We start from the raw sequence: 23261 nt of genomic DNA, 5'->3' as shown, positions 1-23261 counted from the left end.
CCAACGTTACCCATTTTGTAAGTGATCACTATGGTTTGAATGCAAATTTTCTGACACATTTCACTGAAGCAAAGTCAACTTCTTCAGAGGAAGGTATAACGCCAGGACATAGAGCTACAAAAGTATATAATGGTGGAAATCTATACGACTTTTATACAATGCTGATTGCTGAATGTTGGCAATATGTAATATCAAAATGACTGATCTCTTTGCACAATGCAGCTGAGTTATTTTTTTAATTCTTTTAATGATTTTGTTCAATAAAATCTAACTAAGTGGTTCAATAATTTAATAACAGAATGGATTTCTTTATACAAGTTAGATACAATTAATGTCCCAATTCTCACGCTATGAGAAAAATATTTTTTTCTACAAAAGATGTGGGTAATGTACAATTAAACACATGGGGATCCATGTATAAAAAGTATGTACCGGTATGTGTCAGCCATTTACACAGGCACAAGGAATCTTGACTGCAATGCTTATTTCCTAGGGTAGTCAGCGCCATTTAGTAGCAATAAGGCTGCTTTCACACTGGGGCGGTATTCAGGCGTTACAGCGCTAAAAATAGCGCCTGTGTAGCGCCTGAAAAAAACCGGCCCCTTTCACTCCAGTGTGAAAGCCGGAGGGCTTTCACACTGGGGCGGTGCGCTGGCAGGACAGTGAAAAAAGTCCTGCTAGCCGCATCTTTGGAGCGGTGAAGGAGCGGTGTATTCACCGCTCCTTCACCGCTCCTACCCATTGAAATCAATGGGACATCGCGGCAATACCGCCGGCAAAGCGCCGCTGCAGCGGCGCTTTGCGGGCGGGTTTAACCCTTTTTTGGCCGCTAGCGGGGGTTAAAACCACCCCGCTAGCGCCCGCAGACCGCCGCTAAAACGACGGTAAAGCGCCGCTAAAAATAGCGCCGCTTTACCGGCCACGCCGCTCCCGCCCCAGTGTGAAAGCAGCCTAAGGCAGTATTTTACCTGCAATGCCGCAATCAGAAAAAAAATATACAATATTTGCTAATGAAAGGTGCTGATGATTACAGGAGATAATTGCATTAATCAAACGGTGGTGAAAATTTGTTGTGCCTTTGCAAATAACTGACACATTCGTAAAGAATTTTTTATACATAGACCCCATAGTGACCTGTTTAATTATATAAATCCTTAAAAATGAAATACATTCCTTTTTCCTAGCCGTCTTTGGTCTGGTTGTGTGACCTCATGGGTTGTCTTTACCCTATGGTGAAAGGAATGTCCAGACTGCTGCCACGTAATGATGTAGCAAATTTCCATTTTATGCTACGTTCTCTTTTAAGCCCAAGCTGGAGTGATAATATACCCCCAAGGGGCAGATCAATGACAACCTGGAAATACAGGCTCAGTCCCGAGCCACTGCTCTGTGTGTCTATTCACACGTGGAGTATGGCCCGGGCCTAACCCCGCTCTCTCCTATTTGGCTTACTGGCAATGATTGACAGTAGCGGGAGGCAATTTCTGCTGTCTCAGCCAATGAGGAGGAAGAGACCCGAGAGAGCAGTTGCACTTGTGCACATCCCTGGATCGGGCTCAGGTAAGTATTGGGGGGGGGGGGGAGCTGAGGAGGTTGCTGCACACAGGTTTTTTTTTTTAAATCTCCATGCATAGATTGCATGAAGGTAAAAAACCTTGAGGCTTTACAGCTACTTTAAAGCGGAAGTATACCCATCGATTTAACAGTTTAAAAAAAAAGTTACATTTCCGGCACATGACGGTAATTGTAATTGTCACATTGGTTGTATTCTCAACCAAACTGTCTGACCGTCCAATGGCTGGTGTCAAAACTGATCACATGTGTAGCATCATGGCAGTTGAAGATCAAACAGAAGCCAAGATGGCAGCTTCCTTGCCTGAAAACAATAGGAGAGTTTACTTCTATTTTAATCAACTTCCATGTCACCTTGCCCTTCCAGAGCAAAATTACTTTGCAAAGGAACTTTCCCCCAGAGCTTATTGAAAGAAGTGAATAAGTGACACTAAAGCTACCTTTTAGAAAAAACAAACGTCATACTTACCTCCACTGTGCAGTTCGTTTTTCACAGAGTGGCCCCGAACATCCTCTTCATGGGTCCCTCAGCGGCTCTCACGAATCAGCCCTGAATTAGATAACCCCTAGGAGAAGCGCTCTCCCGGGGGGTTACCTTGCGGGCGCGCTCCTGAGTCATTCACTCGGCTTCCATAGAAGCCAAATGAATGACTCGGCCCCGCCCCCCGACGCCCGATCATTGGATTGGATTGACAGCAGTGAGAGCCAATGGCTGCGCTGCTATCAATCCATCCAATCAGGACCCGAGACACCAGCTTTTGCTGTGCTTGTCCCCGGGTCGTGATAAAGGGGGTACAGGTAAGTAAAAGGGGGCTTGGGGGAGCTGCAGCTTTAAAGGAGGTTTTTTACCTCAATGCATAGAATGCATTGAGGTGAAAAACCTCAAAGGTTTACAACCCCTTGAAGCTCTGCTGTTTGCAGTTAGTAAGTCATCCACTATGTCATCCAAAGCAAAGTGACAGTGGGGTTGGTTGTCTAAAGACAAAGAGACTGTTCACGTTGCAAGGAAAGTTGCAATTTGCAAGGGACTTTTCCACAGAGATTGGTGAATGTGGTGAAATTTCACTTTGCAACGAATACACAATTACATGCAGGGAACTATTGAAAAAAAATGCATTTTTAGCTGCACATAAATTGATGATGAAAATCAGCACAGGTGCATCTCATTCTCTAAGCGCTGGAGGAAATTCCCTTGCAAAGTGCAACATCCCTTGTGAAGTGAACAGCCTATTTCCCTTTCATAAATCAACCCCATGGCCTGTTTAACTGCTTGCCAGCCGCCATCATTTTACTGTGGCAGGTCGGCACGATCCTGAGAGCCCTCGTAGCTATACGTTGGCTCGTGGGATCGGGATAGCAGGTGCACTGTGGGGGTGCCGATGCTCGTGGCTGACACTTGCGATGACCACCAGCCACGAGCAATTGCAGGCACAAGAGGCAGAACATGTGTAAACACACAAATCTCTGTTCCATACCTCCCAACTGTCCCTGATTTGGAGGGACTGTCCCTGATTTGGAGCAATGTCCCTCTGTCCCTCATTCCTCCTCATTTGTCCCTCATTTTGGTCTGATCTATATAGTTGTATATAAAATGCACTTTTTATCCTTAAAAAAGTGTTTTCTAGCGCTAAACCTTTCATTTGATTTCTAAATTGCTGCATTTGTAAATTCCAAAAGCCAATATAAAGGAATAGTAGTGGTAAAAAAAAGCACTTGTGGGTTTAACCAATCTTGATTTTTTGTACAATTCTTCTTTAAGGGGGCGTGGTAAGGGGTGTGTCCTATGCCTGCAGACTTTTGCTGATAAGTGTCCCTCATTCCCATCTGAAATGTTGGGGGGGGGGGGGGTATGACTGTTCTACTCTGTGAGGAGAGACAGATTGTGTGTTCCTATTAACTAGGAACCACGATCCGTAACTTCCTCTACGTCAGTCCCCTCCCCCTACAGTTAGAAATACACACAGGGAACACAGTTAACCTCTTGATCGCCCCCGAGTGTTAACCTCTTCCCTATCAGTGTAATTTTTACAGTAATCAGTGCATTTTTATAGCACTTATCGCTGTATAAATGCCAATGGTCCCAAAAAATATGTCAAAAGTGTCTGATGTGTCCGCCATAATGTTGCAGTCCCAATAAAAATCGCAGATCGCTGTCATTACTAGTAAAAAAATAAAAATAAAAATGCTGTAAGTCTATCCCCTGTTTTGTAGACGCTATAACTTTTGCGGAAACCAATCAATATACGCTTATGTGATTTTTTTTTTACCAAAAATATGTTAAAGAATACATATCAGCCTAAAATGAGAAAAAAATAGCTTTTTAAAAAAAAAATTGGGATATTTATTATAGAAAAAGTACAAAATATTGTGTTTTTTTCAAAATTGGTCGGCAATTTTTTGTATATAGCGCAAAAAAATCAAAATCGCAGAGGTGATCAAATACCACCAAAAGAAATCTCTATTTGTGGGGAAAAAAAGGACCTCAATTGTGTTTGGGTACAACATCGCTCGTCCGCGCAATTGTCAGTTAAAGTGACGCAGTGCCGAATTGCAAAAAAAATGGCCTGGTCATTCGGCAGCCAAATCTTCCGGGACTGAAGTGGTTAAAGCGGTAGTAAACTGCACCAATTTAAGGGTCCTTTCACATGGGGCGGATCAGTGCTGATCCGCCCCGTGGATATCCGTTTGCTCAGCGGGGATCACTCCGTCGATCCCCGCTGAGCAGGGAGATGACAGGTCCGTCTCTGCACACTGCGCAGGGACAGACCTGTCACAGCGCCGCTCTCCCCTATGGGAGATTGGATGACGACGGACCGCAGTGTCCGTCGTCACCCGATCCGATCCGCAGACGGATGGAAAAATAGCTTTTTCCTCCGTCACACTTTTTCGGATCGGAGCGGGTCGGATGTCAGCGGACATGTCACCGCTGACATCCGACGCTCCATAGAGGTCTATGGAGCATCCGTTCAGGTCCGCCTGAAAAACTGACAGGCGGGCCTGAACGGATCGTCAGTGTGAAAGGGTCCTTATTTTTTTTTTTGACCCTGCAAGGTAAAGGCATAATGTGCTTGTATGCATCACATACTAGCACATTATGAAATACTTACCTTAGAACAAAGCCCTCTAGTGGCGCGCTGTCACCGCTGAGAGGGCTTCCATCTTCACCTGGTCTTCCTTCCAGGTTTGCATGCTCTGGCTGTCTCATTGGATGTGCCACGATGATGTTACTCCCACGCATGTCCACGGGAGCCATGGCCCAGGGCTCTGAAGGGACATGACGGGTATGCCTTCAGAGAGCATGCTCCAGTGACATCACCGGCTGCATGCAGGGTGAATATCTCCTAAAAATTTAAAATTAATTTAGGAGATATTCACATTACCTACAAGTGAGCCTTATTATATAGGCTTACCTGTAAGTACAAGTGCAAAAAAAGAGTTTATTTCCACTTTAATATTTTTTTTTTATGCTTTCTGCAGCTGCATATTTTGCTGTTGGGCCAGATATAAATGCGTGAAAACTGGATATGAATGAGTGAATGCGTATTTTGTACGGTGCTTGTTGTTTACTCTTCCTGTGTTTGCAGAGCTCATCTAGCATCTACACTCCAAAACAAACAGAACAGTGTGGGGAAATTAGCCGTGTTTCATGCCTCGGGGTTCTGATGTCTCGCATTCGGCAACCTAACAAGTTTTAATTTAGCATACGTATACCCGAATAGGTCAAATATATTGTAAATCTAAATAGGGCTTTCGTAGGCAAAAGCTGCAATTTATTTCTAACCCGTTCTTTCCCGGAGAGACTTTTTTTTTCCTCTGTTACATCATATCAGGGCTGTATAAAAAAGAAAATTAGAATTAAAAGGTTTATGCTATCTGTTACAAATAAGAAACATTATCTTCTGCAGCAAATCGGGTTGTGTTGTTCGCTTTAAACTTTGGTTAAAAAAAATAATTCTATTCAAGTACGTATTCATTTAAAAAGTGCTTTTTATTACTCTCAGCCTCCTCCGCATCTTCAAACTCTTTTTTTTTTTTTTTTGCTGCTGTGATCTGACTTCCTGTTATGCCGCGTACACACGATTGGAATTTTGGTCGGAAAAAGCTCTGATGGTTTTCCTGACGGAATTCCGATGGGATTTCGCTCAAGCTGTCTTGCATACACACGGTCACACCAAATTCCGACCGTCAAGAACGCGGTGACGTACAACACGTACGACGGGACTAGAAAAAGGAAGTTCAATAGCCAGTAGCCAACAGCTTCTGTCTCGTAGTTGAATCTGAGCATGCGTGAGTTTTTGCGTGTCGGAATTGCATACACACACACACACAAACGCATTTTGAGGTCGGAACTTTTTTGCGACCTCAAAATTGAGAACATGCTCTCAATCTTTTGCTGGCCGAAATTCGTCCAGCAAAAGTCCGATGGAGCATACACACGATCGCATTTTCCGACCAAAAGCTCTAATTTTCAGAATTTCCGGTCGTGTGTGTGCGGCATAAGAGGGTGGCTACATTCATGCTTCATGTTCCCACTTTATGTAGGAATCTGCTGCTGACATTGCGGGCACCCTGGACAGGTAAGTGTCCATTTATTAAAAGTCAGCAGCTGCAGTATTTGTAGCTGCTGACTTTTAATGATTTTTTTTTTTTAAGGTGGCCCCTCCTCTTTAACAAAACGTCACCAAGCTCAGGGATCCAGTTCTGTCTTCGCCTGAGCTGATTCTTGGCAATTTTTTGGGACCCCAGTACCACCATGTTGACTGTGGGAAGCCAGCTATGACTTCCTGCAGCTTCACAGCCAACTCCTTACTGCACAATGCGCGAGCTCTGTGAATGGTCCTGCAGCCTCCTGGAACCTGTGACATGTCCCAGGAGGATGCGGGCAGTTGAAGGGGCAGTCGAACTTCCCTAGGCATCTGTGCAGAAGCAGGAGCGGGTACCTGTCAACTTAGGTACTAACTCCCAGAAAAAAAACATCCAATGCACTCAGATAAGGAGGGAAGGCAGTAGTAAGTGAAGTTCTGCTTTAAGTAGTGTTTGCACATGGATTATTTTTGAAGAATAAGGATAGTGTTTAGAGTAGATTTAAATGTGCATCTAAATCTCACTTTTCTCTGAAGCCCAATCCAAGTTCAGGACGCACTTCAAAGGCTACTGACGGGCAATGAGGAAGCAATGTGATGCCTCCTAGCCACCTGTTTAAACTCCATTTTTGCCAAAAAACATGCATTGAATGAGGGTTCAAGGTTGTTGCGTCACCTACCCATTTGCTTGTGGCATTCGGTGTGCGTTTGGCATTTGGGGCTTGCTGCCCGCTAATTGCTACAAGTCTGGTAAACTTTGCCACATCAAGACCACAGCGTGTAAACACCCCAGTTCGCTGCCTATTGCAGCTTAAGGGGGGTTGTTGGTGGGTGGCAAAAAAGCAACTTAGCTGTGCATTTTTGCTGCCCCCCCCCCCCCTTAACTGCATAACTAGATGCATTAAGCTGGCCAAAGCACAGAGCATGTATCCTCTGAAATTCAATTCACCTAGCGGGTGGTCCTGTCCACACTCCACCGCCCGACATCCTTTGATTGTAACATCAAAGGAGCTTGGCATAAAATTGCCAACAGACAGCACTAAATACTATACCTGCAGCAGGGGCTTCTGTGCTATTTAGCATGGATGGAGAATCTGTTTTTTTTATTATTTATACATAGTATATTAATATATATATATATATATATATATATATATATATATATATATATATATATATATATATATATATATATATATATATATATACACATACACACACACATATATATACATATATACAGTTGTGCTCATAAGTTTACATACCCTAGCAGAATTTATGATCTCTTGGCCATTTTTCAGAGGATATTCTCATTTTATTGGATATCTTTTTATATCCCTTTCCTGTTTTGTACAGTTCAACTACCTTTTCCCGCAGATCCTTTGACAATTCTTCTGCTTTCCCCATGACTCAGAATCCAGAAACATCAGTGTAGCACTGGATGAAATATGCAAGGGTCTGTCAGGAGTCCACAAACGCATTGACCTTTTTCACACACACACTAATTACAAGTAAACAGATCACAGGTGAGGACGGCTACCTGTAATAATCATTCAAACCTAGATTGTACACTCTGTAATGAGCAGGGCACCCTGATTCCCCCCTGCATTGAATTGTATTGTAATTGTACTGTCTGCCCTAATGTTGTAAAGCGCTGCGTAAACTATCGACATTATATAAATCCTGTATAATAATAATAATAATTCAAACCCATTTGTGTCAACTTGTGTGCATGTTATCAGGCCAAAATCACCAGGGTATGTAAGCTTTTGATCAGGGTCATTTGGGTAGTTTCTGTTGTCATTATGATTTAAAAAGAGTAAACACAGTTGATTTATAATAACCATGAGTGAAAGAATTTTTTTGTGTTATCACATTCATATCCTCTGAAAAATGGCCAAGAAAATCATAAATTCTGCTAGGGTATGTAAACTATGAGCACAACTGTATGTGTATATATATATATATATATATTTTTTTTTTTTGTAAATATTGTCTTCTATTTTTTCATGTGACAACACTGAAGAAATGAAACTTTGCTACAATGTAAAGTAGTGAGTGTACAGCTTGTATAAAAGTGTAAAATTGCTGTCCCCTCAAAATAACTCAACACACAGCCATTAATGTCTAAACCGCTGGCAACATGTCCAAGTGAAAATGTCCAAATTGGGTCCAAAGTGTTAATATTTTGTGTGGCCACCATTACCTTCCAGCACTGCCTTAACCCTCTTAGGCATGGAGGTCACCAGAGCTTCACAGGTTGCCACTGGAGTCCTCTTCCACTCCTTCATGATGACATCACAGAGCTGGTGGGTGTTAGAGACCTTGCGCTCCACCACCTTCTGTTTGGGGTTTAGGTCTGAAGACATACTTTGCCAGTCCATCACCTTTACCCTCAGCTTCTTTAGCAAGGCAGTGGTCATCTATATATAATGTGTGTGTGTGTATGTATATGTGTGTATATATATATATATATATATATATATATATATATATATATATATATATATATATATATATATAATGCGCTATGATATCAGTGTTCAGACGTGCAATTAAATCCTCCACTGCTACTTTTTTGTTCTGCAGGAACACATACAGTTTTTCTTTAGAATGTATATTATTTCCTGCTTTCCTGTTTTACACAGTTTATATTTCACTTGTTCGTTCTTTTTCAGTCACTCAATATAATGACAAATTGCTAGTCCTTTTTTGTGTTAGTGGAGCAATTATTGGCTTCAGTCAGACAAAAGCAATTGATCTGCTGAATTTCTCTGTTTGCAGAGAAAAGGTCAGCTCAGTCGTCAAAAAAACAAGAATCTAAGATGTTCAGGACTGATGAATTAGAAGAAAATCATCAGGCTGCATTGACAGTAAAATCTTATGTCCCGTCTTTATTCCACATTAAATTTTACAGAGTTAAAAAACAGTGCCTCGGACTCGGAGACTCTAATTGTCTATTTGTTTCTACTGTTTCAGTAGTTGAGTATAACTAAGTAGACTTCACGTAGTGCCACATGTGAAATAAGCCTCTCATAAAAGGGTAAATTATCTCCAGGTATATGTTATTAATTTTAGACAGGAAGCCAGTAAGTGAAAGCCCAAACCTCTGGTGTCTTCCACTTGGATTAGTTGTTTTCTATACATTTCTCATGCAGCGTTACATTAACTCTCCCTAAACTTATTGCAATTGAATAGCTTCTTTGGAAATTGCTGAGTTGGTGAAGAGCACAGTTAATGTGACATCATAAACAGATATTTTAGACAATTGTGCACTTACAACCTTGTGGCAACCATTTGGGGAAGACCATTTTATGTTCCAACAAGACTGTTCCCCTGTGTACAAAGCCAGCTCCATATAAACAAGATTTGATGATTTGAGTGAGGAAGAACTCAGGGGACTTGCACAAAGTCCCGGCCTCAATCCTACTGAACACTTTTGGGTGAATTAAAAAGCCAATTACGTTGGTATAATTGGCCTAAATTCCCAAAGATACACTAAAAAAATCTTCTGGAAAGCCATCCCTGAAGAATTGTACAGTAGCTGTTATTGCCTCAAAAATGGGGGGGCGACTCCATATTAATGCCCTTGGTGTTGACAATTGATATGCAGCAAACTCATATAGATGGGATTGTTAGGCTTCCGCAAATGTTTGACCATATCATATATAATACCTTCAGCAAAGAAATGGAGGTGTTGCCTACCACTACCATGCAGTTTTTATACTTCATTATTGTGGGCAATATCCATGTTTTTATTTATTCCAGAATAAATATACTATATAGAATGTCTATCAGAGCTTTGATTACCTTAAAATATTCCTTTTTTTAAATCTGGGTGACTGGGCTTTTTTTCATCAACAGCTGAAGACATTCCAGAGGCTGATTGTAACAAACTGTACTAGACCAGGCATAGATATCCAAGAGCCCTCTAAATTTTCTGGAACTATCCTAGTTCTACCATGCCCCACCAGCAAACAGCTTCAGGTTGCTGATAGCTACAGCAAGGTCATTTAAGGTCTGTGATATATCACATCATAAAATGAGACCAGTATTTTCAGATTTCAGACAGTAATAATATGGTACCATAATGGGTGCTGCACATGGTCCAAGTTAGGCTTGTTTGTTTAAAAGAAGATACAATATAATTCTACAAATATTTGAATAATGCTAATAATGTTTATTAAATACAATGCCTCAGGTGGTAAATTGCTTGATATTTCAGAAGTCTGAATGGCATATAAAGCAAACAAATTCACATTTTTTCAGTGCATTGTTATATGTAAAATATCCAAGCTTACTTAGGTTTTTACAACTAAAAATGTATTACAGTGCACTGGGATCATGCAAAAGTTCTGGAATGTCAGGCTTCAAAGAACATTTAAGTGCAAAGGGCTTAGCATTCTATAGGTGATAAGGGTTCAGCACATTAGAGGTACACAAGTCTCATTACAGCAGATGTATCTATAGTTCAGTGCACAGGGAGGTTGGATAAACAGGGGTTATTACCTGGCTGCCAAGAACAGCACACAGCTGACGGCCAGATAAGCCAACAACATGAAGAGCCAGACAGCAGGAGAGAAAGGATCCAAGAAGGAGAAGTACCCAGGCTTCCGGCCCTGTGGGAGACATGGGATTGGAATATATACAGGAGGGAACATATGTATACAAGAGGCACACTGAGAGGGTTAGGGTGCACAAATACAAGTAGAGAGCACAGCAAAAAAGGGTTTACATGTATATGAGCGATCACACTATGAAGCCTAAAGCTCTAAGGGGAAGATCATTTGTGTCATGTGTATATACTGCAAAAGTGTATGCATTAGAAAACCCCATGTCATGTGTGTGTAGTTATATATTTATAGAATGAAGATTACAGCTTGAAATTCATACCTCTAAACATAAAAACGCAGTGTAAACTGGGTACAAAATAACCATGAGGCAAGGGAGGTAACTATAGCCATGGTAGGCTGTGCAACTGTGTCCAACAGTGCAGGCGGACCACAGCTTCCCAATGTATCAGTACACCCAGAAAAGATGACTACACTGTCATTTTAACCTACTAGCAAATGTGTTCCAGGTGGACGGCCATGGTGTCGGTGAAGTACACAGTTCACTTTCTCACCAACAAAATGCCAAACTATGCAGGGACAGAAACAATAAGAGTTGTTCTGATGGCACTTGCAGGCAGGCTAGAAATCTTTTAATATACATGTGTTACTGACATGACACACGAGTGGTTGTGTGCCATCTTGCTCATCCCTGTTACCATAGGCTTCAACCAATGTTAACTGTGCAAAAGTTCAGCCATTAGTATACTGCAGTGATAATAATGCTTCTAGAATGGCACAACTAGAAGTTAATACAAGTGGAATTCCAGGAAAGTTTTAATTTTTTGATCACCATGGAGAAGGGCTACAACCTCTGCCACATTTTTATAGATTTTGTGCTGGGGAAAGAGTATAAGAAGATTACAGCCCTTAATGAATTTTTACTGTTAACTGTGGCCCAGTTGTGGAGATTTTCCTCCCTTAATGTCCCAATCACAATGATCATGAAGTGGTAGGAAATCTTCCTGTACAGGACACAGACAGTAATAAATTAAACACACTATTTTGCTAGATTTTAATTTTTATTTTAACATGGTCTTTGGAAAGTAAAAAAAAAAAAAAAATTTAATTATTTGCAATGGATTTCTTTCACATTGAAAATATTTGTTCAAAATATTTCATTTTAAGAATGTTCGTTTGGTTAACTAATTCTTAGTGGGGTCAAATCGGCATTCATTTTTGACTGTGGTGACGAGAAAATGAAAAAAATTGGAAATTTTTTCGTGAACACATTTTCTAACAGTGTAAGTGTTTTTCATTCGGGAAAGTCCATTTATTCCGAAAATATTATTTTAAGGGTAAATGAAAATTACTCAAACGCACTGAAAATTTTTGTGCGACTGTTCAAACCTTCATTACAAATTGTACAAGTGTATGGCCAGCTACTCAGTAAAGAAGTGCAAAGAGCAATGGTGATGGGTCAAGGTTCAGAGACCTAAATCAACCAACCAGAAATCATTTTATAACTGATCTGACTGCAGTACACTGAAATATGACTGGCTCTTTTCACTGCCTTATTGACTACTCCTGAATGACTAGTGCATATGAATAGAAATGAGAACACATGAACATAACCAAGTATGTATATCACATTGTGCTGGGTATACACTTTCAGGGAAGGAGGGTCTAGGGAATGGATTGTGAATGTACCAATGAAAATTATACAGGTGCATCTCAAAAAATTAGAATACCATCAAAAAGTTAATGTATTTAAGTCATTCAATTCAAAAAGTGAAACTCATAAATTAGATATATTCCAGCATTTCTTTCTTTTAATTTTGATGATTATGGCATATAGCTAGTGAAAACCCAAAATTCAGTATCTCGGTAAATTTGAATATTACATAATACCAATAATAAAAGTATTTTTTTAATACAGAAATATCGGTTTACTGAAAAGTATGTCCATATACAGTATAGTATGCACTCAATACTTGGTTGGGGCTCCTTTTGCATGAATTATTGCATCAATGTGGTTTGGCATGGAGGCAATCAGCCTGTGGCTCTGCTGAGGTGTTATGGAAGCCCAGGTTGCTTTGATAGTGGCCTTCAGCTCATCTGTATTGTTGGTTCTGGTGTCTTTCATTTTCTTCTTGACAATATCCCACCGATTCTCTATGGGGTTTAGGTGAGGCGAGTTTGCTGGACAATCAAGCACAGTGATAGCATGATCATTAAACCAGGTATTGGTACTTTTGGCAGTGTGGGCAGGTGCCAAGTCCTGCTGGAAATTGAAATCAGCATCTCCATAAAGTCGGTCAGCAGAGGGAAGCACAAAGTGCTCTAGAATTTCCTGATAGAGGGCTGTCCTGACTTTGGACTTGATAAAACAAAGTGGGCCAATACCAGCAGATGACATGGCTACCCAAATCATCAATGACTGTGGAAACTTTACACTGGCCCTCATGCAACTTGGATTCTGCATCTCTCTACTCTTCCTCCAGACTCTGGGACCTTGATTTCCAAATGAAATGCAAAATTTACTTTCACCCGAAAATAGGAATTTGGAGCACTGAGCAACAGTGCAGTCTTTTTTTTCTTTAGCCCAGGTAAGAATGGGATAATGCTTCTAATGGTTCAGGAGTGGCTTGACACAAGGAATGTGATAGTTGTAGCCCATGTCCTGGATTTGTCTGTCTGTGGTGGCTCTTTAAGCACTGACAATCCTCTCAAGGCTGCAGTTATCCCTGTTGCTTGTGCACCTTTTTCTACCACATCTTTCCTTCCACTTAACTTTTCATTAATATGCTTGGATACAGCACTCTGTAAACAGCCAGCTTCTTTGGCAATGACCTTTTGTCACTTACCCTCCTTGTGGAGGGGGTCAGTTACTGTCTTCTGGACAAATGTCAAGTCAACAGTCTTCCCCCTAATTGTGCCTAATCTATTGAACCAGACTGAGAGACCATTTAAAGGCTCAGCAAACCCTTATGCTGTGTACACACAAGCGTTTTTACCATCCAAATAAACTCAGAAGGTTTCTCTGACGGAATTCCGATGGAATTCCGCTCAAGCTGTCTTTCATACACACGGTCACACTAAAGTCTGACCGTCAAGAACACGGTGACGTACAACACGTACGACGAACCTAGAAAAAGAAAGTTCAATAGCCAGTAGCCAATAATAGCTTCCGTCTCATACTTTCTTCAGAGCATGTGTCGTTTTTGGTACGTCAGAACAGCATACAGACGAGTGGTTTTCCCGATAGCAATTGGTTCTCTTTCTAGGTATGTCAGAATTTTCGACATAAAAAGTCAGATGGGGCATACACACAATCAGAATATACGATGAAAAGCTCCCGTCTGACTTTTTCTGTCGGAAATTCTGCTCGTGTGTACAGGGCATTACAGGTGTTTTGAGTTAATAAGCTGATTAGAGTGTGACACCATGGGGTTGATTTACTAAAGGCAAAAAGACTGTGCACTTTGCAAAGTGCGGTTGCACTCTGAAAGCGCAGTTGCTCCAGAGCTTAATAAATGAGGTAAAGCTTCACTTTGGAAAGAATACCCAATCACATGCAAGGAAAATAAAAAAAACAGCATTTTTGCTTGCACCTGATTGGCTTATGGTAGTCTTTAGTGCTTCTGCTCGTTTACTAAACTCTGAAGCAATTGCTTTTACAGAGTGCAACTGCACTTTGAAAAGTGCAGTCGATTTGTCTTTAGTAAATCAACCCCCAATGAGTCTACAATATTGAACTTTTTCATAATAATCTACTTTTCTGAGATACTGAATTCTGGGTTTTCACTACCTGTAAGCCATAATCATCAAAATTAAAAGAAAGAAATGCTTGAAATATATCACTCTGTGTGTAATGAATCAATATAATATATGAGTTTCACTGAAATAAATAGACTTTTTGATGATATTCAAATATTTGGAGAGGCACCTTGACATATCCAACATGTCTGAAGAATGTACACATCCTGCAAAAGAAGTGTACACAGGATGGAGGACCATGTACATGGTATGTACAATAAAAGATGATACTATAGATCTGAAGCTCGGGGTCTTTGCACACAGCCCAAAAAAAAAAAAAAGGCAACATTCTTATCGGTATAGCACAGGGATCTGCAATTAGCGGACCTCCAGCTGTTGCAACACTACAAGTTCCATCATGCCTCTGCCTCTGGGTTTCATGATTGTGGCTGTCAGTGTCTTGCTATGGCTCATGGGACTTGTAGTTCTGCAACAGCTGGAGGTCCGCTAATTGCATATCCCTGGTATAGCAGATCTGAATGTGTTATATTGTTTTCTATAAGCCAATACACACAGTGAGTAATGTTCAGTAAAACTGCACTGCGTTCATATCTGTAAACTAAAAATAGAAATATTTGCGTCCGTGGTCGTTAATTTATGCATGTAGGCATCTCTATGCGTATCAATGCACCTACACGGGTAGATGCATTTATGTGTTCATGTGTAAATTTAATCCTTAGTTAAGAAAATGAATGTAAAAAGCATTTTACAGAAATTTACACATACGGACGTTCACACGGACCATACTTGCGTTTTTTTACGCAGGATCTTTCTGCTAGTCTCTTCCAGCAAGATCCTATGTAAATACAACAGTAATTTATTATGCCCTTGTGCAAAGAGCCTAAATGGGAAGAAGAAAAGGTAATAGCAGTAGAGGAGATAGTAAAAGCGGGTGCAGGATATACATATAGTATGTACCATCAGAGAGGGTGCATTAGGTAGATAGATAGATAGATAGATAGATAGATAGATAGATAGATAGATAGATAGATAGATAGATAGATAGATAGATAGATGTACTCTGACGCTGTCCCTGATGTTGTGTATGGTATTTGTATAGTGTATTTCATAACACAAATTTCTTATATAAATGTGCAATAGCTGAAGTATCCTACTTTCGCACAACACCTGGGACAGCATTAGCGAGATTATAAACGGGAACGACAATTGCTAAGCGGCAGAGGACATATGTAGGACAGAGGACATGGTGTGACAGACAAATGACAGCACACCCTGATGGATGTGTCAAGAAAGGACATCATATTCAGAAGTGTCAGTCTAGTCTGTATAGAAAGGGGGAGGCTTGATAAATTTGCTGCATTACACAGAAATATACTGGAAATGGGTAAACAGTATACGAGGACAAGGTGAGTACATACTTGTTTTATGGTGCCAGAACACGGCAAATGAAGTATAAGGGGTCCTGACCTGGTTCACCTCAACTCACCGAAGTTAATCTAGCATATCTACTCATTTATTGGGGCTTTTAGAGCTACACTAGTTGAAAAACTACTGGGAGGAAGTAACTGAAGATACATTTCTACAGATTGGCATAAAAAATATTGGACTATGGACCAACATGTGTTTTGTAAAAATGATATACAGTAGGTGTCAGTGGCTTAGAAACGAAGCCTCTCATCATCAGTTAGTAAAGCAGCTACGCCGCTAACAACCTACAGATATGCTGCAGGTTGCTATAACCTATGGTACGTACTGTATAGTACCTATAATAACTAATTTATAGTACCTACAATGGTAAATTGTTCATCAGAACATTCTTTCTTGCCATCACTGGCTTCAATAATTTCATTTGAAAGCCTGTAAACTTATTAAATAGGTTTCAATTCAATATGTGAGTTTTTCCCTAAAAGAGAACGACATTATCAAATTTATTATAGAATTTTGAGATTCGTATCATTGCAGAAAAATCTTCCTGCTCCTTCAAATTTGACCCCTCCTAACAATGATAAAACGGCCAGCTTAAATCTATATTTATTTCTTTTTCTTTTACAGTTCTGTCCCCTATGGGGCAAGTACCTGTAGTACCTTGTCTCATGTTTCTACGTTATGAGGTCTGATCTGCCCGACCTCCCTCCCTCCTCCTGCCACAATTGTTCCGACAACAGCTATGAAGGAAATACAAATAATTACCGCTCTAAGGTAATGACTTCTCCCAAAACAGCTGTCTCCACAGTCCCACAGGGTGCTGGCTCTGGCTCTTAGCTATGACTAAGCACCGTGTTCGGTGTGAAACATGTCAGTGGCTGTGCAGTTAGTCTGTTTACCAGCCTAGATGCTATGATTTTAATTACATTTTTGAAATAAAGTTGAATAATTCGGAGTGCGGCTATCCAGCTACATCTTTTCTACAACAGCTATGAAGGAGATGGCTAACTCATACCTGCAGCGTTTCTCAGCGTTTCTCAGCTCTGAGCACTATCCCGAGACAAGCAATGGCAAGAGGCATGAAAATAATTCATCTTGCCTTTGCTTGTCTTTGGAAAGTGCTCAAAGCCGAGACAAGCTACAGCTATAAATCAGCCATCTCCTTCATAGCTGTTGTGGGATTGGCCATGGCAGGAGGGGACATGTCAGACCTCATAACTTGGTATAGAAAGCACCTGGCAACATCAGACAAAGTACTAAACTACTACAAGAGACCTGGTAAAAGAAAATAATAATGCTAGATCTTCTTTAAGGCTGAGTTTGACTTCGTCAGATGCAGTCAGTACACTAGGATCCATTTGGACTTCAGAAAAGTTAGGTCAAAAGCAACCACTGTAACATTTTGCATGTAAAGCTGTTTGAGTAGCACTGAATGCAAAATGCAACATTTATAAACAATGTTCATCTTCATGAGATGCCGAGGGGTCTTACCTCTGAGTCTTGTGCCATTCTATTACCAAACTTAACACTGCAGCACACCAGCTGTTTTTTTTTTATAGCAATCCAGTACAGCTTCCTCAACTAATTTGCTTGTATGATATGAATTGCTGGCCAATCAGAATAGTAATAACTAGTGGACCTTTTTGGGGGTCAAGACTATTCACAAGATCAGCAGTCAGATGGATAGATGTCTATAGGAGGAGAAGACAAGTCGACCATAGAAATAGAAGTTTTTGGTGGATTATTAGTGGACTGCAGACCTTCATGACAGTCCTATCCTGGAACACTAGCTGAGTTTGTGGTTTACACCAACTCATAATCTAGAATCAGACCATAAGCTAACAAAAAGAAAGTGGACACACATTTGTGGAGGTAATGCATTGACAACTTCTAACAAAAAAGAGCATCATAAACCTGCATCGGCAATAAGGGTACAGGAGGGGGTCAGGGCATGATTTCAATGCCAAATTCAGAAATAGCACAATAGCCCCTTCAGGTTTCAAGGCTCAAGCAGGTATCCAGTGAAATATCCATATGTAGGTTCCTGATCTTAGTTAAATTATTATTACTGTCAGAACAAGCTTACTAAGGAGGACCTGTTACTGAAGGTGTAGGGGGACATGAGAGCATCTCACCTCCTTCCATGACCTCCTCCTTCCATCAGGGCCTTCAAGCACCCAGTTTTAAGGCTTTGTGGACAATAATCTGCATCTAATCTGCATAACAGCCTGTCTGCAATGATGTCACCTTAAGCAGTATTGCTAGCTTAGGAACATTTTGGCAAGGTCAGGTTCACTTAAAACACTAAGTGGAAGCAGTTGTCTCTCTGCAGAGGTCTGGGGCACTCCATGCTGAGTCAGAGTTATAGCTCTCCAATCAGCAAGGAACACGAGGGGATACAGCTGACAAGCATTCAGCAGGCGATACTGCCGCAATATGAATTCCTTGGCTTTTTTTTTACAGTCGAATGGGCTTTATGAATGGCAATACTGCTCCACAACTACAAACCTGTTATTTGGCTCATGGTTGTGATGTGACCTCATTCAATTGAAAATGTCAAATTTGGCAGCGATACTGTCTAATGAACATAACTGATGAAAATGTTTGCTATAACAAGAAGCATTGCAGCTGTGGTATGTGTATACCTCCAAAAGGCTGCCTTTGCAGCTTACGGGGGGGGGGGGGGGGAGTTGGGTGGTAGTGGTAAAACATGGCTGGCCAATCAGGATTGTAATAACTAGAGGACCTCTAGTAATAAACTAGTGGACCTTTTTTTATTTTTACTGCCCTCCAACCACAACTGTAATTTAGTCCTAAAACTTTAAACACCTTTTGTATTGATTCTGTACTAATTTGTATTGCACCTAGACTGTAGTTAGCCAATTTAAATTGAACAATCATTTGGGCTTTAAGGAAAAATAGAAAATAACATGATGGACAAATCTGAAGATGCTCCTGTCCTCTCCAATTATTTTGCATTTGCCATAAAGATGCAGTTGAGTCTCGCAGAGCTCCACTGCTTGAATGAATGGGATATTAGGGGTGAAGGTGGGTTGCCTTCTGACCCATTTGCTCTGCAGTCTTTTAGCCTTCAATGTCTATGGTGAATTCCCTTACACTTAGAGAGACTGCTAAGAGGCACACAGCATGCTGAAATGTTTGAGGATGGAAATACAAGTATGAATAGAAGTGAAGAGGACACCATTATACTCTTCTCATGCCATGATTCATATCTACAGAGCTATTGAAGTTCTTTTTAAAAAGGATGATGTACAGATGGCTGCCCTTTGGTAACAATGTACAGAATGGAGAACCTAAATATGTATGGGAGACAATGTAAGGTATACCTATTGTACTGTATATGTGGTTGTGTGCACTCTTAGCCCTTGTACACACGGTCGGAGATCCCGACGGAATGTGCCCTATCGGACCGTTTTGTCGGATATTCCAACTGTGTGTGCCCTGCATCGGTCTGTTTCCGTCGAAATATCCGACGGACCAAGTTTTCCAACTTGCCGGTAAAATTTTCCGACAAAATTCTCCTATTGGACATACTCCGATCATGTGTAGCCTACTCCGACGGACAAAGTGCCACGTATGCCCAGATCAAATTCCTACACCAAAGCTATTGGCTACTAGTCTGAACGTAGTCCCGTCGTAACGAAATAACGTCATCACCTTATGTGCAATCGGATTTTCCGACAACTTAGTCCGACCGTGTGTATGCAACATCACTTCCGGACCTCTTCCGGAATTAATCCGTCGGAATTTCTCCGGCGGATTTGGTTGTCGGAATCTCCGACCGTGTGTACAAGGGCTTAGAAATAAACACAGAACGTGGAGTGATGCCTACACAAGAGACAGATGGGCTTCTGTATAGAATAGGAAGGACAAGCACATGCATACAATGTTCTAAGAGACCATTAAACCTAAAATATGTAGTCACTTATATAACAGTAAACATGTACATAATTTTTTAATTTTAGAAGTCCTGCCTATAGATAGGCTACACAAGATGCCAGCTGTGATCTTTATTCACCAGGACTCCCTCTTAAGTGCCCCTCTCTGATTTAGTTTCTTTTTACCAAGGCCTCAATGTTCCCGGCCAATCAGCCCAATTCAGTGGGCAGAAACACGACTTTCACTGGGCAGGAAGATGGCCACTGCTAGAGCTTGGCAATAATGTCAGGGAAAAGTCAGACCCTTGTAACTAAATGAAAATAAATCCGATGGGGGCACAACAAAGGCTTTTATAGCTAATAAAGGTGCTATCATGCATATTGTGGGGTCTTCTCTTAGGCAGGATAGTTTTGTTTTTAGAAATTGAAAATGCAGTACAGGTTTACTTGAAAGAGCTCCAAGACATTCACAAACACAAGGACTGATCAAAACAGATCATCTTTGTCTTTAAACAGCAACTGTAACCACAACCAGGCACAGTCAGCAGGAGGGCCTCAACCTTGGCTTTAGGTAGAGTACCTAGCACAGCTCCTATCATCCCAGAATACAGTGCTCTAAGGCAGGGGTCTCTAAACTTTCTAAACAAAGGGCCAGTTTACTGTCCTTCAGACTTTAGGAGGGCCGGACTGTAGCCGGTGGAAGTAGAAAAGGTCCCAACGTCAGTGGGAAAAAATAATGTCCCATTGTTTGTTTCAGTGAAAGTAATCGCGTCCCATTATTGGTGTAAGTGGGAGGAATTGGCCCTATCGTTGATGTCATTGGGCCCCATTGTTGGTGTCATTGGGAGGAAATGTGTCCAATCATTGGGAGGAAATGTACCGCCTTCGTTGGTGGGTAATTGAGGGAAATAATGCCCCATTGTTGGTATCAGTGGATTTAATAGTGCTCTAAGGGCAAAAACAAACAAGGGGCCGCATCTGGCCCCTGGGCCACAGTTTGGAGACCCCTGCTCTAAAGTGAAGGGGCTGAAAATAGCTACCAGATAAGAGTGCCTCGGATCAGGGTACCCTAAGCTCATCTGAAAAGTTTTGTTATGGTTCCTGCACAAAAAGTCTTATTTTTAAGATGAGTTAAAGCATTTTATAAAGATGGTCAGACCACACACCAATATTTTTTTTTTTATTATACTGTGTATCGTAACTTTTATATGTTTTATTATTATTTATTAGTGTTATTGCTTTTTATGTTGTATTTCAGCCCCGATGAAGGGATGGAGTATAGCCCCTAAAACCTGTTGGTCTTGTATACAATGCATGTTTGGAATACACCTATCTTGTGGACTGAAATATTAGGAAGGCATTTCAACTCTTGATTTATTTGCCTAGACCACACACCAATTTCCAACCATGTGCTGGTGCTTGTGGCCAGGCACTGCATCTATCGAACCTTTCAGGGGCCTTGTAATCTGTTTTAGCCAGGAAGCTTTTAGAATAGAGTCTGTCTTATCAATATAGTTTCTTTTGTGGTTTGGCCATGAAGGCAAAGCATCAGGTTCACTTATTTTTCCACTCAGCAGCTGCTAACAATCACCATACCTTAAAGCGGACCTTCAGTCATTTTTTTCATCTTTCATCTAGTAAATCTTCTGCCCTTGTTGTTTTAACTTTGGATAGTAAAACATTTTTTTCTGCCAGTAAATACCTTATACAGCCCACTTTCTGTTTCTTGTCTGGTAAAAAGCCTAGGCTTATAAGTGGGGATGAGTCATAAGAGAGCCAATGAGAGCTGCAGAGCTGGATGTGTGCTTCTGTGTGTCTGTGTAAATCCAGGAAGTGAACAGGCAGCAGCTTCAGCTGCCCACAGTTAAAATGGTTGCAGCCAGACTCAGTGGAGGGAAATTTCTGCAGCATATTTGGCAAGTACAGAATCACAGTATATATAAAATAATATGCAAAGTGGTTGGAGGGAAGCTTCAGAATGGCAAAGATGTTTTTATTACAAATTATGTCAGCAGACTGCAGTTCCTCTAATGCCCCGTACACACGAGCGGACTTTTCAACATCCAAACTCCGACGGACTGAGTCCGTCAGACTATTCGATCGTGTGTGGGCTGCAACGGACTTTTGATTCGCCAAAGTCTGACGGACTTTAGAAATGAAGCATGCTTCAAATTTTCCCGACGGAACTCCGCCGGACCCGGTCCCCTTCGAAAAATCCGCTCGTGTGTATGCTACTCCGACGGACTAAAACCGACGCTAGGGCAGCTATTGGCTACTGGCTATGAACTTCCTTATTCGAATCCAGTCGTACGTCATCACGTTCGACTCCGTCGGAGTTTGGTGTGATGGTGTGTGTCCAAGTCCGTTCGGTCGAAAAGTCCGCCAGAACTCCGCCAGAACTCCGTCGGAACTCCGGCGGAACTCCTTTGGAGGTCTGTCGGACATAAGTCCTCTCGTGTGTACGCGGCATAAGGCTGCATTCACACCTGAGTGTTTCAAAGTCGCGTGTTTTTATCACGATTTTACCACGATTTTGTTCAGGTCCCCAATGTAAAAGGTAGAAAAACGCCTGTAATCTACCGCAAAAAAAGCTTGTGTTCTTTTTTGAGCTTAGGGCGTTTTTCAGGCGTTTTGCTTCCGATGACAGAACGCTCAGATTTGAACAGGTGCCATTGAAATTAATGGGATTTTGCTTTTTGGGCCTTTTTCAGGCATTCTTTCTGGCATTTTACAAGCGTTTTATGAGCTGAAAACGCTCAGGTGTGAATACAGCCTTACTCCCCACTGTTCCATTTGACCACCAAACTGCCTGGTATGGTATAGGGAAAGATGCAGATCTGGGTGCCTAAAGGGGTAATAGTCAGGCCTGAATGCTGTCACAGAAGAGTGAGAGAAGGGTCTTTAACCTAGTGTAAGCTTCTCTTCACCTACAAGAGGATAGAGTGAGTAAAGAAAAGGTCAATATATCCCAGAAAGGGATGAGCAATTAAAAGACAAAGATTTTTTTGCCATACTTCTCTTGTTGGTCACAGGAGTATGCTTAATTTTGCTCTCCTGTGACCCAGAATCAGTTTTTAGTGGGCTATTGCCCACTGTCAGCTGACATGACAGCCGCTCCTGGATCTGGAAGGATCTTGACAATATTGGCTAAGAGTCAATGCCAGCTGCACCTTCCCCCTTTCCAGCCTGACGCTCCAGTGACCACTGGGGGAGCGGAGTAGTGAGCGGTGACTGTGACTTCCTCTAAACAGAACGAGAATTGAACATTCAGTGGTCGTGTGATCGCTCAGTTCTTGGGCTTATAGCTGACTTGGGACATAGAGGTGAGTATGGATTTTTTTTTGTTGTTTTTTTAAACCCCGTACATCTTCCTTAAGTCCTGCATGGTTTCTCTTAGTTGTGCCCTTCCCAATCAAAGGAGCAACTACTGCCATAGTAGGATGTGTGACTGC

General features: G+C 41.3%; 1 protein-coding gene across 1 annotated transcript in view; it reads right to left on the bottom strand.

The window, feature by feature from the left end:
- The window catches only part of GRIK5 (glutamate ionotropic receptor kainate type subunit 5), a 564883-nt gene that overhangs the window by 87165 nt on the left and 454457 nt on the right, over positions 1 to 23261 (bottom strand). The window contains exon 14 of the mRNA XM_077456650.1: positions 10665 to 10774. Coding sequence (XP_077312776.1) covers positions 10665 to 10774 — 110 coding nt within the window. The remainder of the gene's footprint in view (positions 1 to 10664; positions 10775 to 23261) is intronic.

The sequence above is a fragment of the Lithobates pipiens genome, unplaced genomic scaffold (genome assembly GCF_037356315.1).
Source record: "Lithobates pipiens isolate NorthernLeopardFrog02 unplaced genomic scaffold, aLitPip1_a1.2 Scaffold_27, whole genome shotgun sequence".
NCBI lineage: Eukaryota > Metazoa > Chordata > Amphibia > Anura > Ranidae > Lithobates > Lithobates pipiens.
Note: the sequence above shows the minus strand (reverse complement) of the source record. Positions and strands in the feature narration are given on the sequence as shown.